A 16,514-nucleotide genomic window follows, 5' to 3' on the forward strand; every position below is an offset into this window, starting at 1 on the left:
CATTAATTACAGGAAACCAACACATTTCAAGTCGTGCTACTGACAGACTCTATCCACAGCTATGCAATGTTCAACTACGATCCTTGCAATATGAACTGGGACACTGCCTTCCTTCCCAATAAAAATGTTATATTGGGCTACACGTGCGGAGTGTCTGACCAGAGCGTGTACGTAGATGTGCCTGAAGATTCGCTCTTCCGTCCAGGCACCATCGTTGGGAATTCTGGTAAGAGGGGACGCTGGGTGTTCCAGCTGGACAGCCACACCAACGATTTCTTCAACCCTCGATTATCCTGCCACAACTGGTACAGTCGTCAGGCTCCCTATCCAATCTTCAATGTGTACTATCCTGCATTTGCTGACACGTGTCCCTGCAGCATGAGAAATGCTAGGCGCGATTTGCGATTCTTGAGGATGACCCATCGTAATTATGTTCCACCGGGAGACGTCTGGGATTTCTTCCAAGACACATGTTAGTCTCATGCTGAGTTCCCTTTCAGAATTTGTAACTGATACTTAAAGCTCTTTTTGAAAAGCAGATGTAGTTTTTCTTCGTTAATTCACCAAAGCGAATGGCGGTACATGCTCTGTTTTGGTACCGCACTTTAAGCAAGATTGAAACAAAGATCTTGGTATAGCACTTGGTTCACAAATGCTGGCGTCTTTATTTTAAACTTCCCTTATACAGCTGTTGCTTGCTATGTGAGACTTTTCCAAGCCCCAGGAACCCCTGGCCCACAGTGCTGCTATAAGATATATACTGGTGATCTGTTGTATGACGTAAGGAATCCGAGAGTTGCTTCAGTATTTGAGAGGTTCCCATTCAGTCAAAATTTCTACACACCTGAGGTGTTTCAAAAGTGGTACGGTGAGTACAAATACGTGTTGCAACATCTATACCTCACCTTTGTCGATATCAGAAAAGCACAATGTAATTTTCAAAATCCTTTAAAATCAGTTTGTTGACGAGAGAGTGTGTACTAATGCGATTCATAGCAGCAACCATAATGCGTAATACCACGTCACTGGCAGTAATGCTTCTTGGGTAGGCAGTGGCATTCTATGCTGCTTCTTCACGCTCCTACTCTCCACACCTGTCAAGTTTACTCTGCTTTTTTGCTGATATTTGTAATTATTATTAAATTAATGTGTTAACTATAAGTTTTTATTGTGAAGTGCTTTGAGGCTTCTGTGTACACTGTACAGTGGTATATAAGTGTTACAATCTTATTAATATTTTGTTTTATCCAGAAAGACAACTGCAAATGTTACCGATGATCATCGGGCAGTTGTATATCAAATATTAGACTTTTACATGTTTCGAAAAATCCACGTTAATTTTGTTTGGTGTTTAAAATGATCCAACGCGAACTAAAAGGGTGCTACAATTGGGCAACCTCGAATTAGTATTAATTTATCAAAGGATTTTTGTTTTCATTTTGTGTAGAGGAAGAAGTATTTTCCCGTTACTACTGCTGTGAAAAGTCCAACCTCTGTCACCTTTACATCGAATGGCGCCCCCTCATGACCTGCTCTGAGTATACACCACCCTTTGGAGGTGAGCATCTCAATAGACTTGACCAAGTCGAGATTCTCGTTGTCTGCGCTTATGCCGTGGGTGTGGAGCCTGCACTACGTTACTTGATTGCTCCCTCTTGTGTCCACTTATCACTGTAGGTTCATAAATCCCGATTTGACGAATCTGCCAACCGTTTGTACACAGCTAATCAGCTCATCTACCAAAAGTGGTAGCAGCCACTAACATAGCCAGACACGTTTTTACATCGATCATACCTGCATTATAGTAAACGAGTCTACGAGTCTGATTACTTTGGTGGAAATTCCGTATTCATTATACAGGATCACAGTCGTTCATATGCAATTAAGAATAACGACATATCACTGACGAGGGGTATGATTGGCTTATCCATTAAGTCAGACCTACTGACTGGTGATGTATAAGAGTAATTCGACAGCCCGAGGGAAAGCAACGCAAGTAGAACGACTTGATTCACGTCTAGCATCTCAAGGAGTTCAGATATATGTTGCCTGCAACTCCATCCGTGACGACACCCTTTTGTCTGGGCGCACAAACGAACCATTTGAGGCAAAACCTCTCCATTATCAAAGGAACTCGTCAACTCGAAACCTGCACGGCATACTTTTGTTTTCCGATACAAGTCAAGAGACTGAAAAAGAGTGTAGCTCCTGCATAGCAAACTGGACCAGTTTTCTTCTCAACTTCATAAAGAAATCTTGAAATTTTTATTTGTATATACTGTCCTTAGTAAAATGATATACGTCTTATGACGAAATAGTCCCGTTGCAAAATGGGGCATTGTGGATGGATGACTTGACCGGCTGTGGAATTTTGAGAATTGAAGGGAGGGAGCTAATTTTAGAGCCGATATTCTTAATACAGATGTATATGTACCTCGGTAATGCATTACACATTCCATTGTGATGTCACAGAATAATGTCTGACCTGTTGATTGGCTAAGAAATTAACACACAGTAATGAATGTATTGTTATGTAACCACACCGATCGTTTAAAAGTGGTTTTTAAGCACTATATTCACACCAAGGAATGATTTCAGCCTCGTGTAACAAAAAACAAATTCATTCGTGCAAACATTTGGAGCGCCAGAAAAATGAGAGACGCCATGGGTGGAGTTTAAATACTATGGAAAATGTACCCTGTTAAATGTGGCCAAATTACGTTTACTTCATGTGAACATTCAGTTCATATTTGTAACAAAAAAGTCGTGTTACAATTCCCTTATCTTATGCCTTCTTTCTATGGCGAATAAAATAGGGTGGTTCTGGGGAGACCCGCATGTGAGAACTCTTGATGGTTTGGACTACACCTTCAATGGCCTGGGTGAATACACACTAGTTCTCATCGAAGACCCGGGTAGAGGCGAAAGAATCTTCGAACTACAAGGCCGGACACAGAGAGTATACGACGCAAACAGAGATGAACTAACCAACGCGACCTCATACATTGGCTTTGCGGCCTTAGATGATGTCAGCGGTGCAAGGGTAACTGAAAACGAAACAAATGGGTTATTTTAACACAGGAATAGCAAAAGACGTTATTCTTACCGTGAACGATAAGAATAGACATACAGTCACGTCGATGACCAACACATACTAAAAATATGCTGTATTAGGCCAAAGTTTCCATGGACAGGTGAACTTATAACACCAGAACTATTTGGTGATAATTTCCACACTCTTCTCTAAATAAGCTAAGATATAAATTGCATTTTGAATGCATTCATTGTGCTTGTCATCGTTTTAGGTTGAAGTTAAAATCAACAAAGATGCCACAGATCTGATTACAACAGTGAATGGGAACGTCGTTGAACCCACAGTCGTTGGTGAGCAGGAAGGACGATGTCCTAATTTAGGCGCTAATGCGTATTTTGCTATTTTGTCTTGATATAATTAAAATAGTACTATTTCAAAAGAAAGTTTAACGATAATATTTGATCAATTTGTTTCAGGGTTGGTTTTCGACGGTTTAACGGTGAAAAAGGAAGATGATCCTCCTAAAGTTGTGGCAATATTCGCTTCTGATACCCAATTTTCTGTTGGTGTGAACAACAGTTTAGTTGACATAACTGTCCACCTTAGCCAGAATTACAAAGGAAAAACAAAGGGCTTACTTGGTAGGTATTGAGCTGCGTTGGGGAAAACAACTTGTTAGCATTTTCATTGTCTTCTTCCATGCCAAAAAAAAAGAAAACAAAAAGTACCTACTACCATGCAGAGGCTAAATCAGGAAGAGCTAAGCTCTTCTTGGGGAAGGAGGGGCAAAGCAACTATCGGTAGCTGGTAATAAGCCATCTGAGTCAAGAAAGTGAGGTCAGTTCTGAGCTATTTAATGCAAACCTTTTTTTCACATTTTATCTTTTCCCCATTTAGTATTTGGAATATTTATTACTTTTCTCTCCCCTTTTTGGGAGGGAAAGTTCCCTAGCTTAGGCTTAACATAAGTCTATAAAAGATAGGTTTTTTGTATGAAAAATAGTCTCAACTTGTTTCCCTTTTTATGGGAGTTGGCTTTGTATCTTTGTCAGTTTTATGCTGCACGCTTCTCTTACAGGTGTTTGGGATGGCAACAGTACTAACGATGTCCTAAGGCGTGACGGAGCATTCCAGCAACCTACTGGTACCGACGGGGAAATGCTTGAAGTGGACTACTTTGAATTTGGTGAAACCTGTAAGCGACTGCAGTTATGTGTTACTAGGATTTTTAGGTTGTAATAGAATTTATACATTATAAAATCGCCACTTGCCACGAAACGGTAACCTGTTGAAATTAGAAGAACGAACTTTTTAAAAGTTTTTATGAAATTTGTGTGTCCTTGTTGCTTGCGTTGCAAAAGGCATATGAATGGCATTCACACAATTATAAAACTCCAGATTCCATTCAAAGAATTTTCGTCAAAGTATTTATAAGAACGTGACAGTAATTAACATTTCTCTGACACCATGCAGGGCGTGTCTCTATTAACGATTCGCACTTCTACTACTTGCCGCCCGATGAGAGCTGGGATAACATGAATGACTTGGATTTCCGGCCAAAATTCTTAGACGATCTACTCGCCAGTGTTGATGCTGAGCAAAGCCAAAAGATAATTGCAATCTGTGGGGACAACAAAGAGTGTCAGTACGATTCGTTAGTACTGAATGACACAACTGTTGGAGTTGCCACATTGGAATTGAATGAAAAGAACACCGACGACCTGAAATTAGCAAGTAAGAATAGGGAAGTGGAATTGTTTCCATTCAGTGCGTCGCTTGCAACCATGTTTCTATTGAAACATAAACGTTGTATTTCAACACCATTTTAAGTGTTCTTGCCAGCCTTTGGGATGTAGACAATGTTTGTCTCCTTAATGTCATGGTAACATCTTTTATATAAGATTCTGAGGTGAGCTATTTATTTAAGTTATGCGAACTTAACTTCAGATATCAAGATATATTTGCCCATGGAACCAATCAATTCCATTGTTAAAGACTAGAATTTTTATCGTGGATATATTGGATTAGCATGGAAATTTGCATGGTCATGACTGAAAAATAATTGAACTCTTCAGTTCCCGTTTCCCCCTGGATTTAACTTCTAGGTAGGAGACGAAAAGAAAGACTATACAGTTCATTAGTTCTTTCAGAAAAAAAAACTACTAGAATATAATTAATGTTATATTTTCATTTTATTTTTTTTCTAAGAGTGCGTAATCTGGAATCTGTAGGCTTATAATCCAACAAATGTTGATCTTACTGGTGTAATTCCTCAGCAAATTACCCTCCAATGCTGACACTGATTGACAGCATTGATGCCACTGTTGGCGAATCCTTGGTGCTGCAATTAAGTGCTACTGATCCTGATGGTGACCATGTAGAATTCCGTTTATTAGAGGATGTCCGGGACGCAGTCCTCACAGAAGGTTTGTAAATTAAACTCGTCTTTCTTAGAGAAGACGCCACACTGTACATAACTGCAGTTGTTCAAAATGCCTGCATGATGCATAATGGTGATTACTGCAAATCTTTACTTTTATTGCAGGATTTGGATTACACTAAGGGGAAACTGTATGGTTGACTTACCATCAAAGAGTCAAGTTATCTTGGCCCGTCTCAAGGCCAAGGAGGGGGCGGATTCTGCCCCCTTAGGAACACAGACGTGCCAGGCTCGATGTTTTTTTGGATCTTGGCGTGCATGTAAAAGACTTCTTGTCATGAAAATGAGAAAAAATGAACTCAATTTAACCTATGGTTGTTTAGGTCTTCCCTAAGCTAGAGGCAACACGCGTGCGAGCATGCAGGCATTGATCAATGTAGCAGAAAAGAATTAAATTTTGGCTGACCTGTCTCAGGAAAAAAGGGATTCTGTGTAAGAGCAGTGTCTTTGAATTTTACAAAAGTGATGTCAAAATGCTGACACAGAATTGCTCTAAAAATCCTAAGGACGGAGCTCATGAGAAAAGAGAAACTGCTGCGACATCTGAGGATTTCACCCCTGGCTCATTTTTTTTGAAGGATTTTTGATTTTGGATCATTTTTAAACAGTAAGATGTTTTTCATAGATGGAGTCTTTACCTGGTTACCCATGGACACGTCAAAGGTCAGAGTCGGTTTCCTAGCTACTGATGGTAGGTCTAATTCTACACTTGAGCCGATTGTGAGTCTGTGTGATTGCAAAAATGGCGGAACTTGCCTCTCGGGCCAGTACGTTGATGGCACTAATCTCATTCAAGACCGCTTTGGTGTAAGTAGAGATTTAGTCTGTTTGTACAGGGGTGTAATTTTGAGCCTGTATGTGGGGATGATTATGACATCCATTACAAAGTAATCTCCAATCCAATCTCCAAAAGTTTCAAAAAGGGGAAACAGAGAAGGTAATTAGTTGTGCACGTACATAGCTGCTTTGTTTTTACGGGGTTCTTACCTGCAATTGACAATCAATTCGGTTTCCTCTTTTTTTGCGGTTGTTTTTATTTTTATCTTTGCACTTATCTAACAGGTTTTGCTGTGCAAATGTGAGCCGGGATGGAGCGGTGAGTTCTGTGAGGTTGACTACGACGCATGCGCGGACGACCCATGCTTTTTGGGCGTGGATTGCAAAGATGAGGCGCCACCACTTTTAAACAGCACGTGCGGACCTTGTCCAGAGGGACTTGAAGGCGATGGAAAGACCTGCGCAGGTATTAAAACAACAATCTCGATTACGTCATCACGACAATCAAATGGAACGCTTAAGAGACAGTGCCCAAATATCATGGCGCTTTTCTGTAAACATTCCGTTCTGTTTGTACGGTATAGTCCAGAAGTAATGAAGACAAAGAGATTAAATGCTTCATACTAATATGAAAATTTGCAGATTCGGTGTCTCAAAGGTAAGGCTTAATGGTGCACCGTACTGCGACTCACTATTGAAACGATGGAATTTGCATAAATTATATTTAGGAAAATAAATTACAATATTTCAAGGTCAAGGTGCCAGTTGTAATAAACAGTGTTTGGTAGAAAGTGACATCGCCATGAAAAACAAACAATTTTTCTGGATTATTTTGCTTCAAGACATTGATGAATGTGTGGAGATGAGTACAGATGACCAACCTAGCAGTGGTAGGCGTGGATGTGATCAGATCTGTGAGAACACTCTGGGGGGATTCAAGTGCCGCTGCAGGACAGGTTACTTTCTGGACGAAGATGGGAAGACTTGTTTAAGTAAGCAAGTGATGTAATTGGCATTACAATTAGCAGTATGATTAACTATTTTAAGTGTAATATAAATAATCTTTGAGAGCAGAAGGGCGAGAAGAGCGTTAGGAACAGCTGTTATTTTAAATCCAAATAATTACAAGTCTCGTGTACGAAAAGAACATCACATTTACTAACCTTAGTCCATAAATTTCAGGGATTTTATCCTTGTTAATTTTTGCATAGCTTAGTGGGCTTGCTGTTACTTTCTCAACCCCTGGGTGTGATAAAAATACTCTATTGTCCGTTTCTTGACAAAAGAGTATTTGGAATTCATTCTTTATATCAGAATTGTCAGCGTCTAACTGTTTGAATGGAGGGGAATTTGACGAAGAGGCGCTTGAATGTATTTGCCCATGGACTTATTCTGGACCAACCTGTGCAGGTAAGTAGAGTTGAGGATGAAATATATATAGCCATTTGACAATTGAACTGAAATTACTTGGATATCATTGCCTAATATTATTTCATAATTACATGCATGTTCAACTTTTTAATTGGTAGGCAAAATCACCTTCAGACCGCGCGTGGCTAGCACTTAGCCGTCCTGACAAAGACATTGGACAGTACAACTGCCCCAGTGAAGCTTTTTCAATATTTTTCGGCTTCCAAAAAATCAGAATTAGTGGTGAAATAATTTCATCTAACTCGAAGGTGCTTTGTTTGTCATTTTTTACCATTATCAGTAAAATCATTGATACATTATTCCCCAGATGAAAACCGATGTCTGTCCAACAGCAGCCTGTGTTCAGAGCTTGGGCAGCAATGTTTGCCGGATACGAACGAAGAGGGCTTCTCGTGTCAATGCCGCGGCTTTGAGGGATACGTCAAAATGGATAATGGCTCTTGCAAGCGTAAGAGGGCTAAATTGCCTCATATAATTTGCATGCATATCTTTTAATGCTCTTCGTGTTAAATGCAAAACTGGAACATGGATTATACTTACATGTTTTTTCGTCCATTTGCATAGCCGCAAGCTAAAAAATGGTGTCTGTATAATTGCAAATGGTCACGAGTTAAAAATGTAATGACTTTTTCATTTGCAGAAATCCCTTCAATTGGAGTAGTTATCACTGCTAATTTAGATTTCAAGAAGGCCTTCAAGACTCCAACGTCTAACGCATTCGAGAGGACTGCATCGATGTTTGAACGGGCGGTACATGAAGCTTTTAATTACCCAACATAAAACATTTGTTGCTGTTGCGTATTCAATAACTTCAAAGGAAAGAATCAAGGGGAACAACAACAAACTGTTATTAGAGCAAATGGGACAGATTGCCTTTGTAACCAATTTGATGGAAGATTGTTGCTAATGCTTTGAGTATATTAGTACTTTTAATTAATATGGTGGCACGCGCCTTGTAAGGTGTTTAAGCGAAGACAGAGCTGGGTAAAAACATTATTTCGGTCCACAGATGAGCAATTTACACCCCATAAGGGGCATTCCGGCTTTAGCGATCTGCTCAAACCCCCAAAGGTTTAACTGTTCACTTTGAATTTGTCTTGTAACTAAAGAAAAAGGAGGTGAAGGTACGCTATTTCCGCATCACTTAACTTTAGGTGAATTTTGCTTTGGTTAGATAATGAATAGGCTTGCAACAAACGAAACCACATGGAGCGCCCTGTCAGCGGAAGTGACAAAGATCGAGGAAGGCAGTGTGGTTGTCACATCGGTGGTGTCGTTCCCAGAAAGCACAGTGCCCTCTGCAGCCAATCTGGAGGACGTTCTATCCAGAAGTAAAACCGTCTTTGATGGGAATGTCACGATAACTATCGATCCAGACTCTGTTCGTGCCAAAGGTAAAGCATTTAAACGTATACGCAACAAACCATGTCCCCTAGTCCCAGTATTTCTTGAAACATGGAATGGGTCATTCCGTGGAGAATATAGGATATGAGGAACATTGATACTGGGGAACTGAAAGATTGGGAACAAAAATGGAATGGGTAACATCGGTACCAAGAGGGAGAGAGCTCGGCGGCTATATTGATACTTTCCTGCTTGATTATGTGCTCAGTAGGTATTATCAACGTATTTTCTCCTCGTATTTGCAGTGGTGTCAACAGCCTGTGCCTCTGACCAATGCCTTAATGGCGGGACCTGCGAAAGACCACATTTCTCTCCGTGGCTTATATGCAGGTGATTATTTGTATTAATTGCGTATAGCATCACCATATGTCATTTTACGTCGCTTCTGAGTATTAAATTATAAATCATGCATCACAGGAGTCTTGCCAGATCTTAAAAATGTACATTTATCGCAAAAGATTGACAATAAATTAAGGATATTTCTTTTCACCTTCATTGGGTGGCAACTGGAACACTAAAAACTGTTAAAACAATTAACAACAATCTTGACATCACTTTGCATATTTGCATGTTGAACTTTGGACGTCCAATTCCTAATCATGAAGGTCCAGTGGCAAACTCTTTACAACCAACTCTAATCACAAACATCTTTACAAACAGATGGCTGTAAAATGTTTGGAAAACAGTAATTTATGTCTAAACACAGTTTTGGCAGTGAAGGAGTGAACATTGCCCAAAATTCGAATGCTGCAAAGTTAAAACAAAAGACTTGGCATTATCCAGTAGCCCTACGTATCAAATTGAGAGATGAATTCAGATTTCAGAGAGCCTCTAGTGAAAGCTGTTCAGAACATTGCTTATACGCATCTTTTACTCAACTGCAGCAAATGTCAGTATCGCTGGTAATAAACAAAGACTTAGTAGATTGCTTACTTGCTTGAATGTCTTTGATCTAGAGCGAATGCCGAACAGTCGTCATCTTTCCTTCCTTTTATTAATCGATTAGTTGAGTAGAAAACTCAATCGTGAAATGCTGTTTGTTTACCCAGATGTCAAGCGACATTTACTGGGGAGAGATGTGAAACTGAGATGGAGCCGGTACCAAGCGAAGGCAAGTACAACGTTAAGCCCTTGCCAAGCAATGAAATATTCATTGTTAACTTTCTAGGTGGCAATGACGTAATTGTGAATACATCTTATTGCAATATTAGTCTGCCGGCAGTACTCGATTCAAGAACATAAAACATCTCAAACCATCAAATGTAGAATGGATTATTTCGATATTTTTAATGAATATGTAATTTAATGTCCAACCAACACTATCGTTGAGAGTTTGAAAAGATGCATGTTATAATTGAATTTAAAAAAAGATTAAGGTTGCCATCTATTGTGGAAAGGACTTTGTTTCTTGAAAGGCTAAAATGAGTTGAACTAAAGCGAGTGCATTATTTTGCCATTTGCTCGATTTCTTACTCCATGTTGAGAATTCCTGTGTAACTGGAATATTTCTTTCAAATTTTGTAGGTGGTATGTCTACCGTTGCCTTGGTGACGATCATCATAGGCACACTTTTACTCGTCCTCGTCGTGGTTGCTGCGCTTTTCTACATAACGCTGAGGAAAAAGAACAAAGTTGAACCTGTCTTCACTATCCAAAGTCGAAAGGCACCAACAGACAATGAAAACAATGATCGCAATGTGGAGCTTGAATTGGTACCTGTGGAAGAAGACGCAAAATAATGCGGCCTCTGAACTCAAAAGGTAGGGGATTCAGCATTGTAACAAGGGTGGCATTTCTGAAGGGGCACAAGGTATGCGCAAATTTCTTAATTAAAGGGGAAAATAAATACAGAGTGAATATGGCTTTTACGTAGGAAGTGTATGTTTCAAAATCAAAAAAGGGGGTGGGCACTGCCTTCCCCCTTTGGGCACGTCCCCTTCCACCCTGCGTAACCATGCAACTAAAGACAACCACCCGCAAGAAGTATTGAAAACAACAAAGTCCACTTTGTGATCCGTCGATAAAATAGGTCATCGATAAAGGTCATGGAAAGTCAACCGAACTCTACTTCCCCAACAAAGCAAAACAGAAACACCCAACAATCATCACTGGAAGACAGTTAGACTAACTGAAAAAATATACGGAATGGACATAAAGTGCAATCGATTGTACTTCCTTTCCTCTGCACTTGAAAATATAACTGGTTATTACAAAGGGAAAAAGAAATAAAAACAAGAAAGAAAGAACAAACGGAACCAATAAACCTCCCGATGTAGTAAATCACCTCATTTCGTCAAATGTTTTGTGTTACTTGTCTTTTCCCTTGTACCAGAATGAAGACTACCAGAATCAGGCAATAGAAATGATGTGACAACATCGGTGTTTCTCTAGTTGCTTCTTACGCAACAAAAAAGCTTATTAGATAACTCAGATTTCAATAACTTAATTTCAGTATGTCACTATAATCAGTGCTTATCTGGGAATTTTTTTGTATTAATGTTGATAGTTATGATTATAATCCTTGAAGAGAGTAAATACTACGGCATTAGTGTCACACAATCGGATAATTATACATTACCATTTGTGTTTTTAAAGCATCTTTGACTTTCACGTTATTTTGTGTGACAGATTTTTAGCGAACAAACTCAAATAAATTAAGTTTATCTCTTACGTAAAAGTGTAGAAGCATTCCTGACTGTTTTACAATATACTCCATTCAAGTCCCGTAATTGATCTTTTTTTTGGGGGGGGGGAGAATGTTTTCGCCTGAACATAGATTTAGTTTTGTTCCGCATTAAAAGCCCTTTCATTCTTATTCAGTTTAATTTAAATCGGAGTCTCATCACTTAACATTTTTCAACCATTTGCAAATTATATATTGACTCATTGCTATTAGCAGCTTTTTGTAAATTAGAGGAAGCAAATTAGTGTAAATCGTTGACATATGGCTTTGCGTAGTATGAGATGTATTTGCATAGTCGAGCTCTGCAACTATAGGAGGGAAGTGGTGTGCCCTCGTTATGGCGCCTTTCTACATCAGATTAGTCAAAACTATAACTATATTTGCTCTGTTTACTCTTTTTAGCTTGGCTTTTTATATCAACATGGTTGTGGCAATGACTGGAAGCATATAATGGTACCTATTAACTACACAAGGATATAAATTTAGCACTATACAGAGTATACACTGGTGCTGCCATTTTTCAGTTTATGTTCCATTAAGAATCACCCTCTCAATAGCCCAGAGGCGTACTGAACAAAAAATCAATAATTGCGAGTGTTAACAATAAAGTGTTGTTTTGTTTTCTTTTGTTTACATGTTTTATTTTTCTTTCCAGTTGGTTTTTTCCTTTCTTTTCTTGTCCTCTGTGCTCATCCGTTCCTTTCTCCCTCAAGTGAAAGGTTATATGTTTTGAACTGTGAGCAAAGTCAAGTCTGAAAACGGGTTGTTTATTTCATATACCGAACGCAAGAAGGAATTAAATTAAGATTCACCAGAGAGAGCTCGCTGCCTTACGTTTTAGCAGGCTCCCAACAATAATCTTTGTAAAATTTTGGCAGACGCTAAAAAGCTGAGCATGAGACCTACAAATCGAACATCAAAGCATAATGATTTGATTTGTTAATTGTAAAAGTTCAAAATATCTGGTTTACAAGTCATTATATTTTAGCCCTCTACAAGTAGAAAAAAATAAGTTACATCTCTCACAGTGTGAAAATACCACTTCTTTTATAAAACGATTATTTTCAAAAATGATCCCTCAACGGCGCTGCTGCTGTAAGATCAAATAAGGAAGATAAAACTCGCGTGAGGCTTTGTGGTTGAATGCCATGAAAGAAATTTGCAGTCTGTTGTCATGCACTATAGCTACATGCTGCCAGTAGACCGACTGCGCCCGCTATGTCATGTGACCTTTCATGGGTATCACATATCAGTAAGCATGGCGTCCTCCGTGAGTCTTATAAACCAAAATAAAGGTTACGGTCGGTTCATTACTAAGACTGCTGATACGCTGAGGACCATACAAAAAACAATCAGTATGTTTTTGGTAAACAGCATAAACCGCAAACTGCATCATCAACTCCGTTGTTCATCGAAGACAATGTCTTGCATTGCTAAGGCTGGATGTGTTATCCAGTGTGAAGTTAATATAATTCTCCTTTGACACTTTGCTGGCCGTAACACGCATTAAATCAGGTATGAACTGAATCCCTGTGTAAATGGTCCCTGGTTACGTTGAGGAGATTTACGTCCTCGTCCTTTCATATTAAGGAAACTCAACATTTTTGTCATTTGTATGTCTGAAACATGTCTAGGACTGGACTAGTTTCCATTGTACAAGAAAACAAAAACTTTTGTTTTATGTTTCGAGGCGTTAGACAAAGTTCATTGTCCAGCGCTGGTTAGCTATTTAAACCTAGTCTATGTGCATAAACGCTGTACTCCAGGCCCCAAGCCTTAATCATGCAACTCTTCGGCTGCGTGCACAGCTATTTGTATTTTTAATCCCGATGTACGATGCATGCATATCAAGGCACACACAGAAACATACACAGTCGGCACACTCAGCAGGGTGGAAGGTGCACACACCTTCCTCATTACATCGGTAAGCCAAATAGATTCATATGTAACGGTGAGTAGCGGAAATATACCAGCTTCAAGGAATGCTATTGATTGACCTCACGGTATCTGAAAATTGTCCACATCTGGCAGTTGGGTGTCATCTGCAAGGACAAAATCCAGTGATGTAAGTTTCATCTCCATATCTCCTGTAGCTGGGAAAATAATCATGAAAGAAAGTAACATTTCTCGTTCAAATGCTTCGTTTTTCTGTGTGTTTCCGTCATTGTCCACAATTTTTGAGGCCCTTCCTGTGCAAAGATAGCTCCCTATAATAAAAGTCGTCCAAATATGGCAATCATGATGCCATCTGAAAGGGCGCACGATCTTTATCAATGAATGTATGTTTCATCTCCATACATGCTGTAATTAGGGAAACATCTCCGATAGAAGGCGGGGATTGAGGTCCCATTGCTTCATTAGTCAGTGCGATTTTGGCTTGTCTTCACACCTTATCCAGCTTCTTCCCGCGCAAAACTGACTCACTATATGGGAGAATGAAAATATCTGAAAATATCCACATCTTGCAATTGAGGGGTCATCTGAAACACCACAAGTTCACCTATCCACTTCATATTCTCCATATTGGAAAGTGTTACATATGTGGACGCCACTTGACACCGTGTGTACAAAGCTGCAAACCCTACGAGACTGGTCTGAAAACGTTCAAGTGTTTTCTAAGTAACGAATTGGTTTTTCCGTCCCCTTCAATGGAATTTTTTTGGACATGTTTTTGCTTTCTGACTGTTAATGGGACACTGGACGGAATAATTACAAGCGTCCATATAATGGAACTTTTCCCAAATTCTTAGAATTTTCCAAATCGGGCAATCTTTATGTCATGGGAAAGGGCACACGTTCCTCTATACATTTAAGTTCATATCAACATCTGCAGTAGTGAGAGAAATCCATTAAAGAATTCGAGATCCGTTTTCCCAGCTGCTTCGTATTTTATGCTACCGTTTCTTGTCCGCACCTAAAGGGGCGTAATTGTGCGCTAAGGCGGCTTGCTTTATTTGAGCATGAATCTGCCAAAGGATACACACGCAATGCTGTACATGTATAGTGTGCACTTCAGATCCAGATGCTTAATGCTTCTCTTCTTGTTCATGTATACAGCTTGATGCACAGACACAGGAAGAGGCACAGGAACAGATTGACTAAAATAAGATTAAAATAAAACATAAATTAAGAGTACGGTACATCCCACGTCCAGGTGATAATAATGCATGTATGTGTGCCCACTTTGAACATGTAAATATACATGCACCCAATGTTTACTTCGACCTCAATTATTACTTGCACTTAGGTGTATCTAAGTGACACCAATACATGTATCTAAGTTCCCCTAAAAGAGTATGATGCCCAATATTTAAGTTAGACAATACAAAACCCCATAACTTTGACTATAGCTCCAATATGTAGGCCCCCATGTGTATCTGTATCATTTACCATTTACAATAAAGTATTCCACCGATGTAACAGCATGGCCTAAATGAGTGAGTTTCGGCTTATACAAGACTATAAATAACTCAGTAATTACTTAATCAAATTCTTTAATTTAATATGAGAATCCTGAGAATAGTGAGCTCTAACCGTTTAATAAACTTCGGCAGGATGTACGAATCAAAATCTGTAAGATGCAAAACGTGATGGATCCATCTTGCTTTCAGTGCTGTTTTTATGGTCCCCGCTTACAGCGCCCTCAATCGGTTAGAAATCAAAAATGAGTTTGGCCACTACAATGGGTTTTACCCACGATTTGTTTTTATTCGCCTTTTCCCAAAGATATATCCAAAATAGTAAACTGTTCGCCCAACTCTCATTGTCTTTCCAAATAGGCCAGCAATTGTAGGCTTTTTGTGAAAGAAATAACCCGAACTGGAAATTACCAGTCCAAAATTCGGGATTTATAAAAATGTTTCTGTGATCCCTCCTGATTATGGCATGTTTTATTGTATAGAGTCCAGACAGATTTCATTAACTAGTATAAAGATAACATAAAACATATCAAAATAATTAAATTAAATCTAACACTAGAGTCAACTGGTTATTAAATGGTTCTCCAGTTGTGATAACTGGGTTTCCACAGAAAACTACATTTCCTGGAAAACTACATTTCATGACTTTCCAGGATTTTTTAGGAATAAGAAGTTTAAAAAATGCATGACCAAGATGTATGTAGGAAACCCTAAAACATTTATCTGAGTAATCGTCACCTGGAAATGAAATGTTTTCGAGGTTTACTGCAGTTCCATCTTGCAGGACAAAGATCCTTTTGAAGGGATCCACTATTTGTGTCCATCACTTGTTTCAACCTGGTCGCTTTGCTGACACTCTCTCAAAAACTTTACTGCTTCCTTTGACACTTGATTCTTTTTCGTGATTTTTTTGTGGCTTGCCTGCAGTTTTCTGTAACAAAGATATATGATATTTTTTGGCTGTTATGCTCACCGGTGGTAAACTGTAAAATATTCAAAGGTAGAAATCTGTGATTTATAAAGACGGGACGACTTTTCAAATATCTTTCTAGGATTTTTTGGCGTTTCATTACATCAACAGGTAACATATTTTTTACATGTACCACAGAAAACTTGCCTGCCGCAAATATTCCGATTTGCTAATCCTTCCTAATTGGGTTTTTCTTTCAGAAACATGTACAGTGCATTTAAAAGAAAATAACTAATTTGTTATTTATTCATAAATTCTTTGTACAAGTACCGATATCTTTTGGAATAACATATTAATTTTTAAATTATATTTCTTTCGGATATACCGGTAGGCCAACAACTGAATGTTAAAATGGA

At 39.0% G+C, this 16,514-nt stretch overlaps 1 protein-coding gene and 1 long non-coding RNA gene across 3 annotated transcripts in view; one reads left to right on the top strand and one right to left on the bottom strand.

The window, feature by feature from the left end:
• The window catches only part of LOC110988139 (uncharacterized), a 41,984-nt gene extending 29,582 nt beyond the window's left edge, over positions 1-12,402 (top strand). For both annotated transcript variants that reach the window (XM_087143343.1, XM_087143344.1), the window contains 20 exons: positions 13-472; positions 689-868; positions 1,448-1,558; positions 2,817-3,043; positions 3,306-3,384; positions 3,511-3,675; positions 4,113-4,229; positions 4,508-4,768; positions 5,311-5,460; positions 6,100-6,281; positions 6,537-6,717; positions 7,094-7,243; positions 7,566-7,661; positions 7,990-8,130; positions 8,323-8,432; positions 8,857-9,076; positions 9,332-9,416; positions 10,136-10,197; positions 10,611-10,846; positions 11,419-12,402. In XM_087143343.1, coding sequence (XP_086999469.1) covers positions 13-472; positions 689-868; positions 1,448-1,558; positions 2,817-3,043; positions 3,306-3,384; positions 3,511-3,675; positions 4,113-4,229; positions 4,508-4,768; positions 5,311-5,460; positions 6,100-6,281; positions 6,537-6,717; positions 7,094-7,243; positions 7,566-7,661; positions 7,990-8,130; positions 8,323-8,432; positions 8,857-9,076; positions 9,332-9,416; positions 10,136-10,197; positions 10,611-10,825 — 3,192 coding nt within the window. In that variant the 3' untranslated portion in view covers positions 10,826-10,846; positions 11,419-12,402. The remainder of the gene's footprint in view (positions 1-12; positions 473-688; positions 869-1,447; positions 1,559-2,816; positions 3,044-3,305; positions 3,385-3,510; positions 3,676-4,112; positions 4,230-4,507; positions 4,769-5,310; positions 5,461-6,099; positions 6,282-6,536; positions 6,718-7,093; positions 7,244-7,565; positions 7,662-7,989; positions 8,131-8,322; positions 8,433-8,856; positions 9,077-9,331; positions 9,417-10,135; positions 10,198-10,610; positions 10,847-11,418) is intronic.
• LOC110988131 (uncharacterized) lies at positions 12,395-15,437 on the bottom strand. Its single transcript, XR_002599374.2, has 3 exons — positions 15,304-15,437; positions 14,750-14,867; positions 12,395-13,862 (listed from the first exon to the last, which is right to left on the bottom strand). It is a non-coding gene; the product is annotated as an uncharacterized LOC110988131 (long non-coding RNA).
• Between the last annotated feature and the right edge of the window lie 1,077 nt (positions 15,438-16,514).

Source organism: Acanthaster planci, linkage group LG11 (genome assembly GCF_054643075.1).
Source record: "Acanthaster planci isolate LZ-2023a linkage group LG11, COTS_SCS, whole genome shotgun sequence".
Classification (NCBI taxonomy): domain Eukaryota; kingdom Metazoa; phylum Echinodermata; class Asteroidea; order Valvatida; family Acanthasteridae; genus Acanthaster; species Acanthaster planci.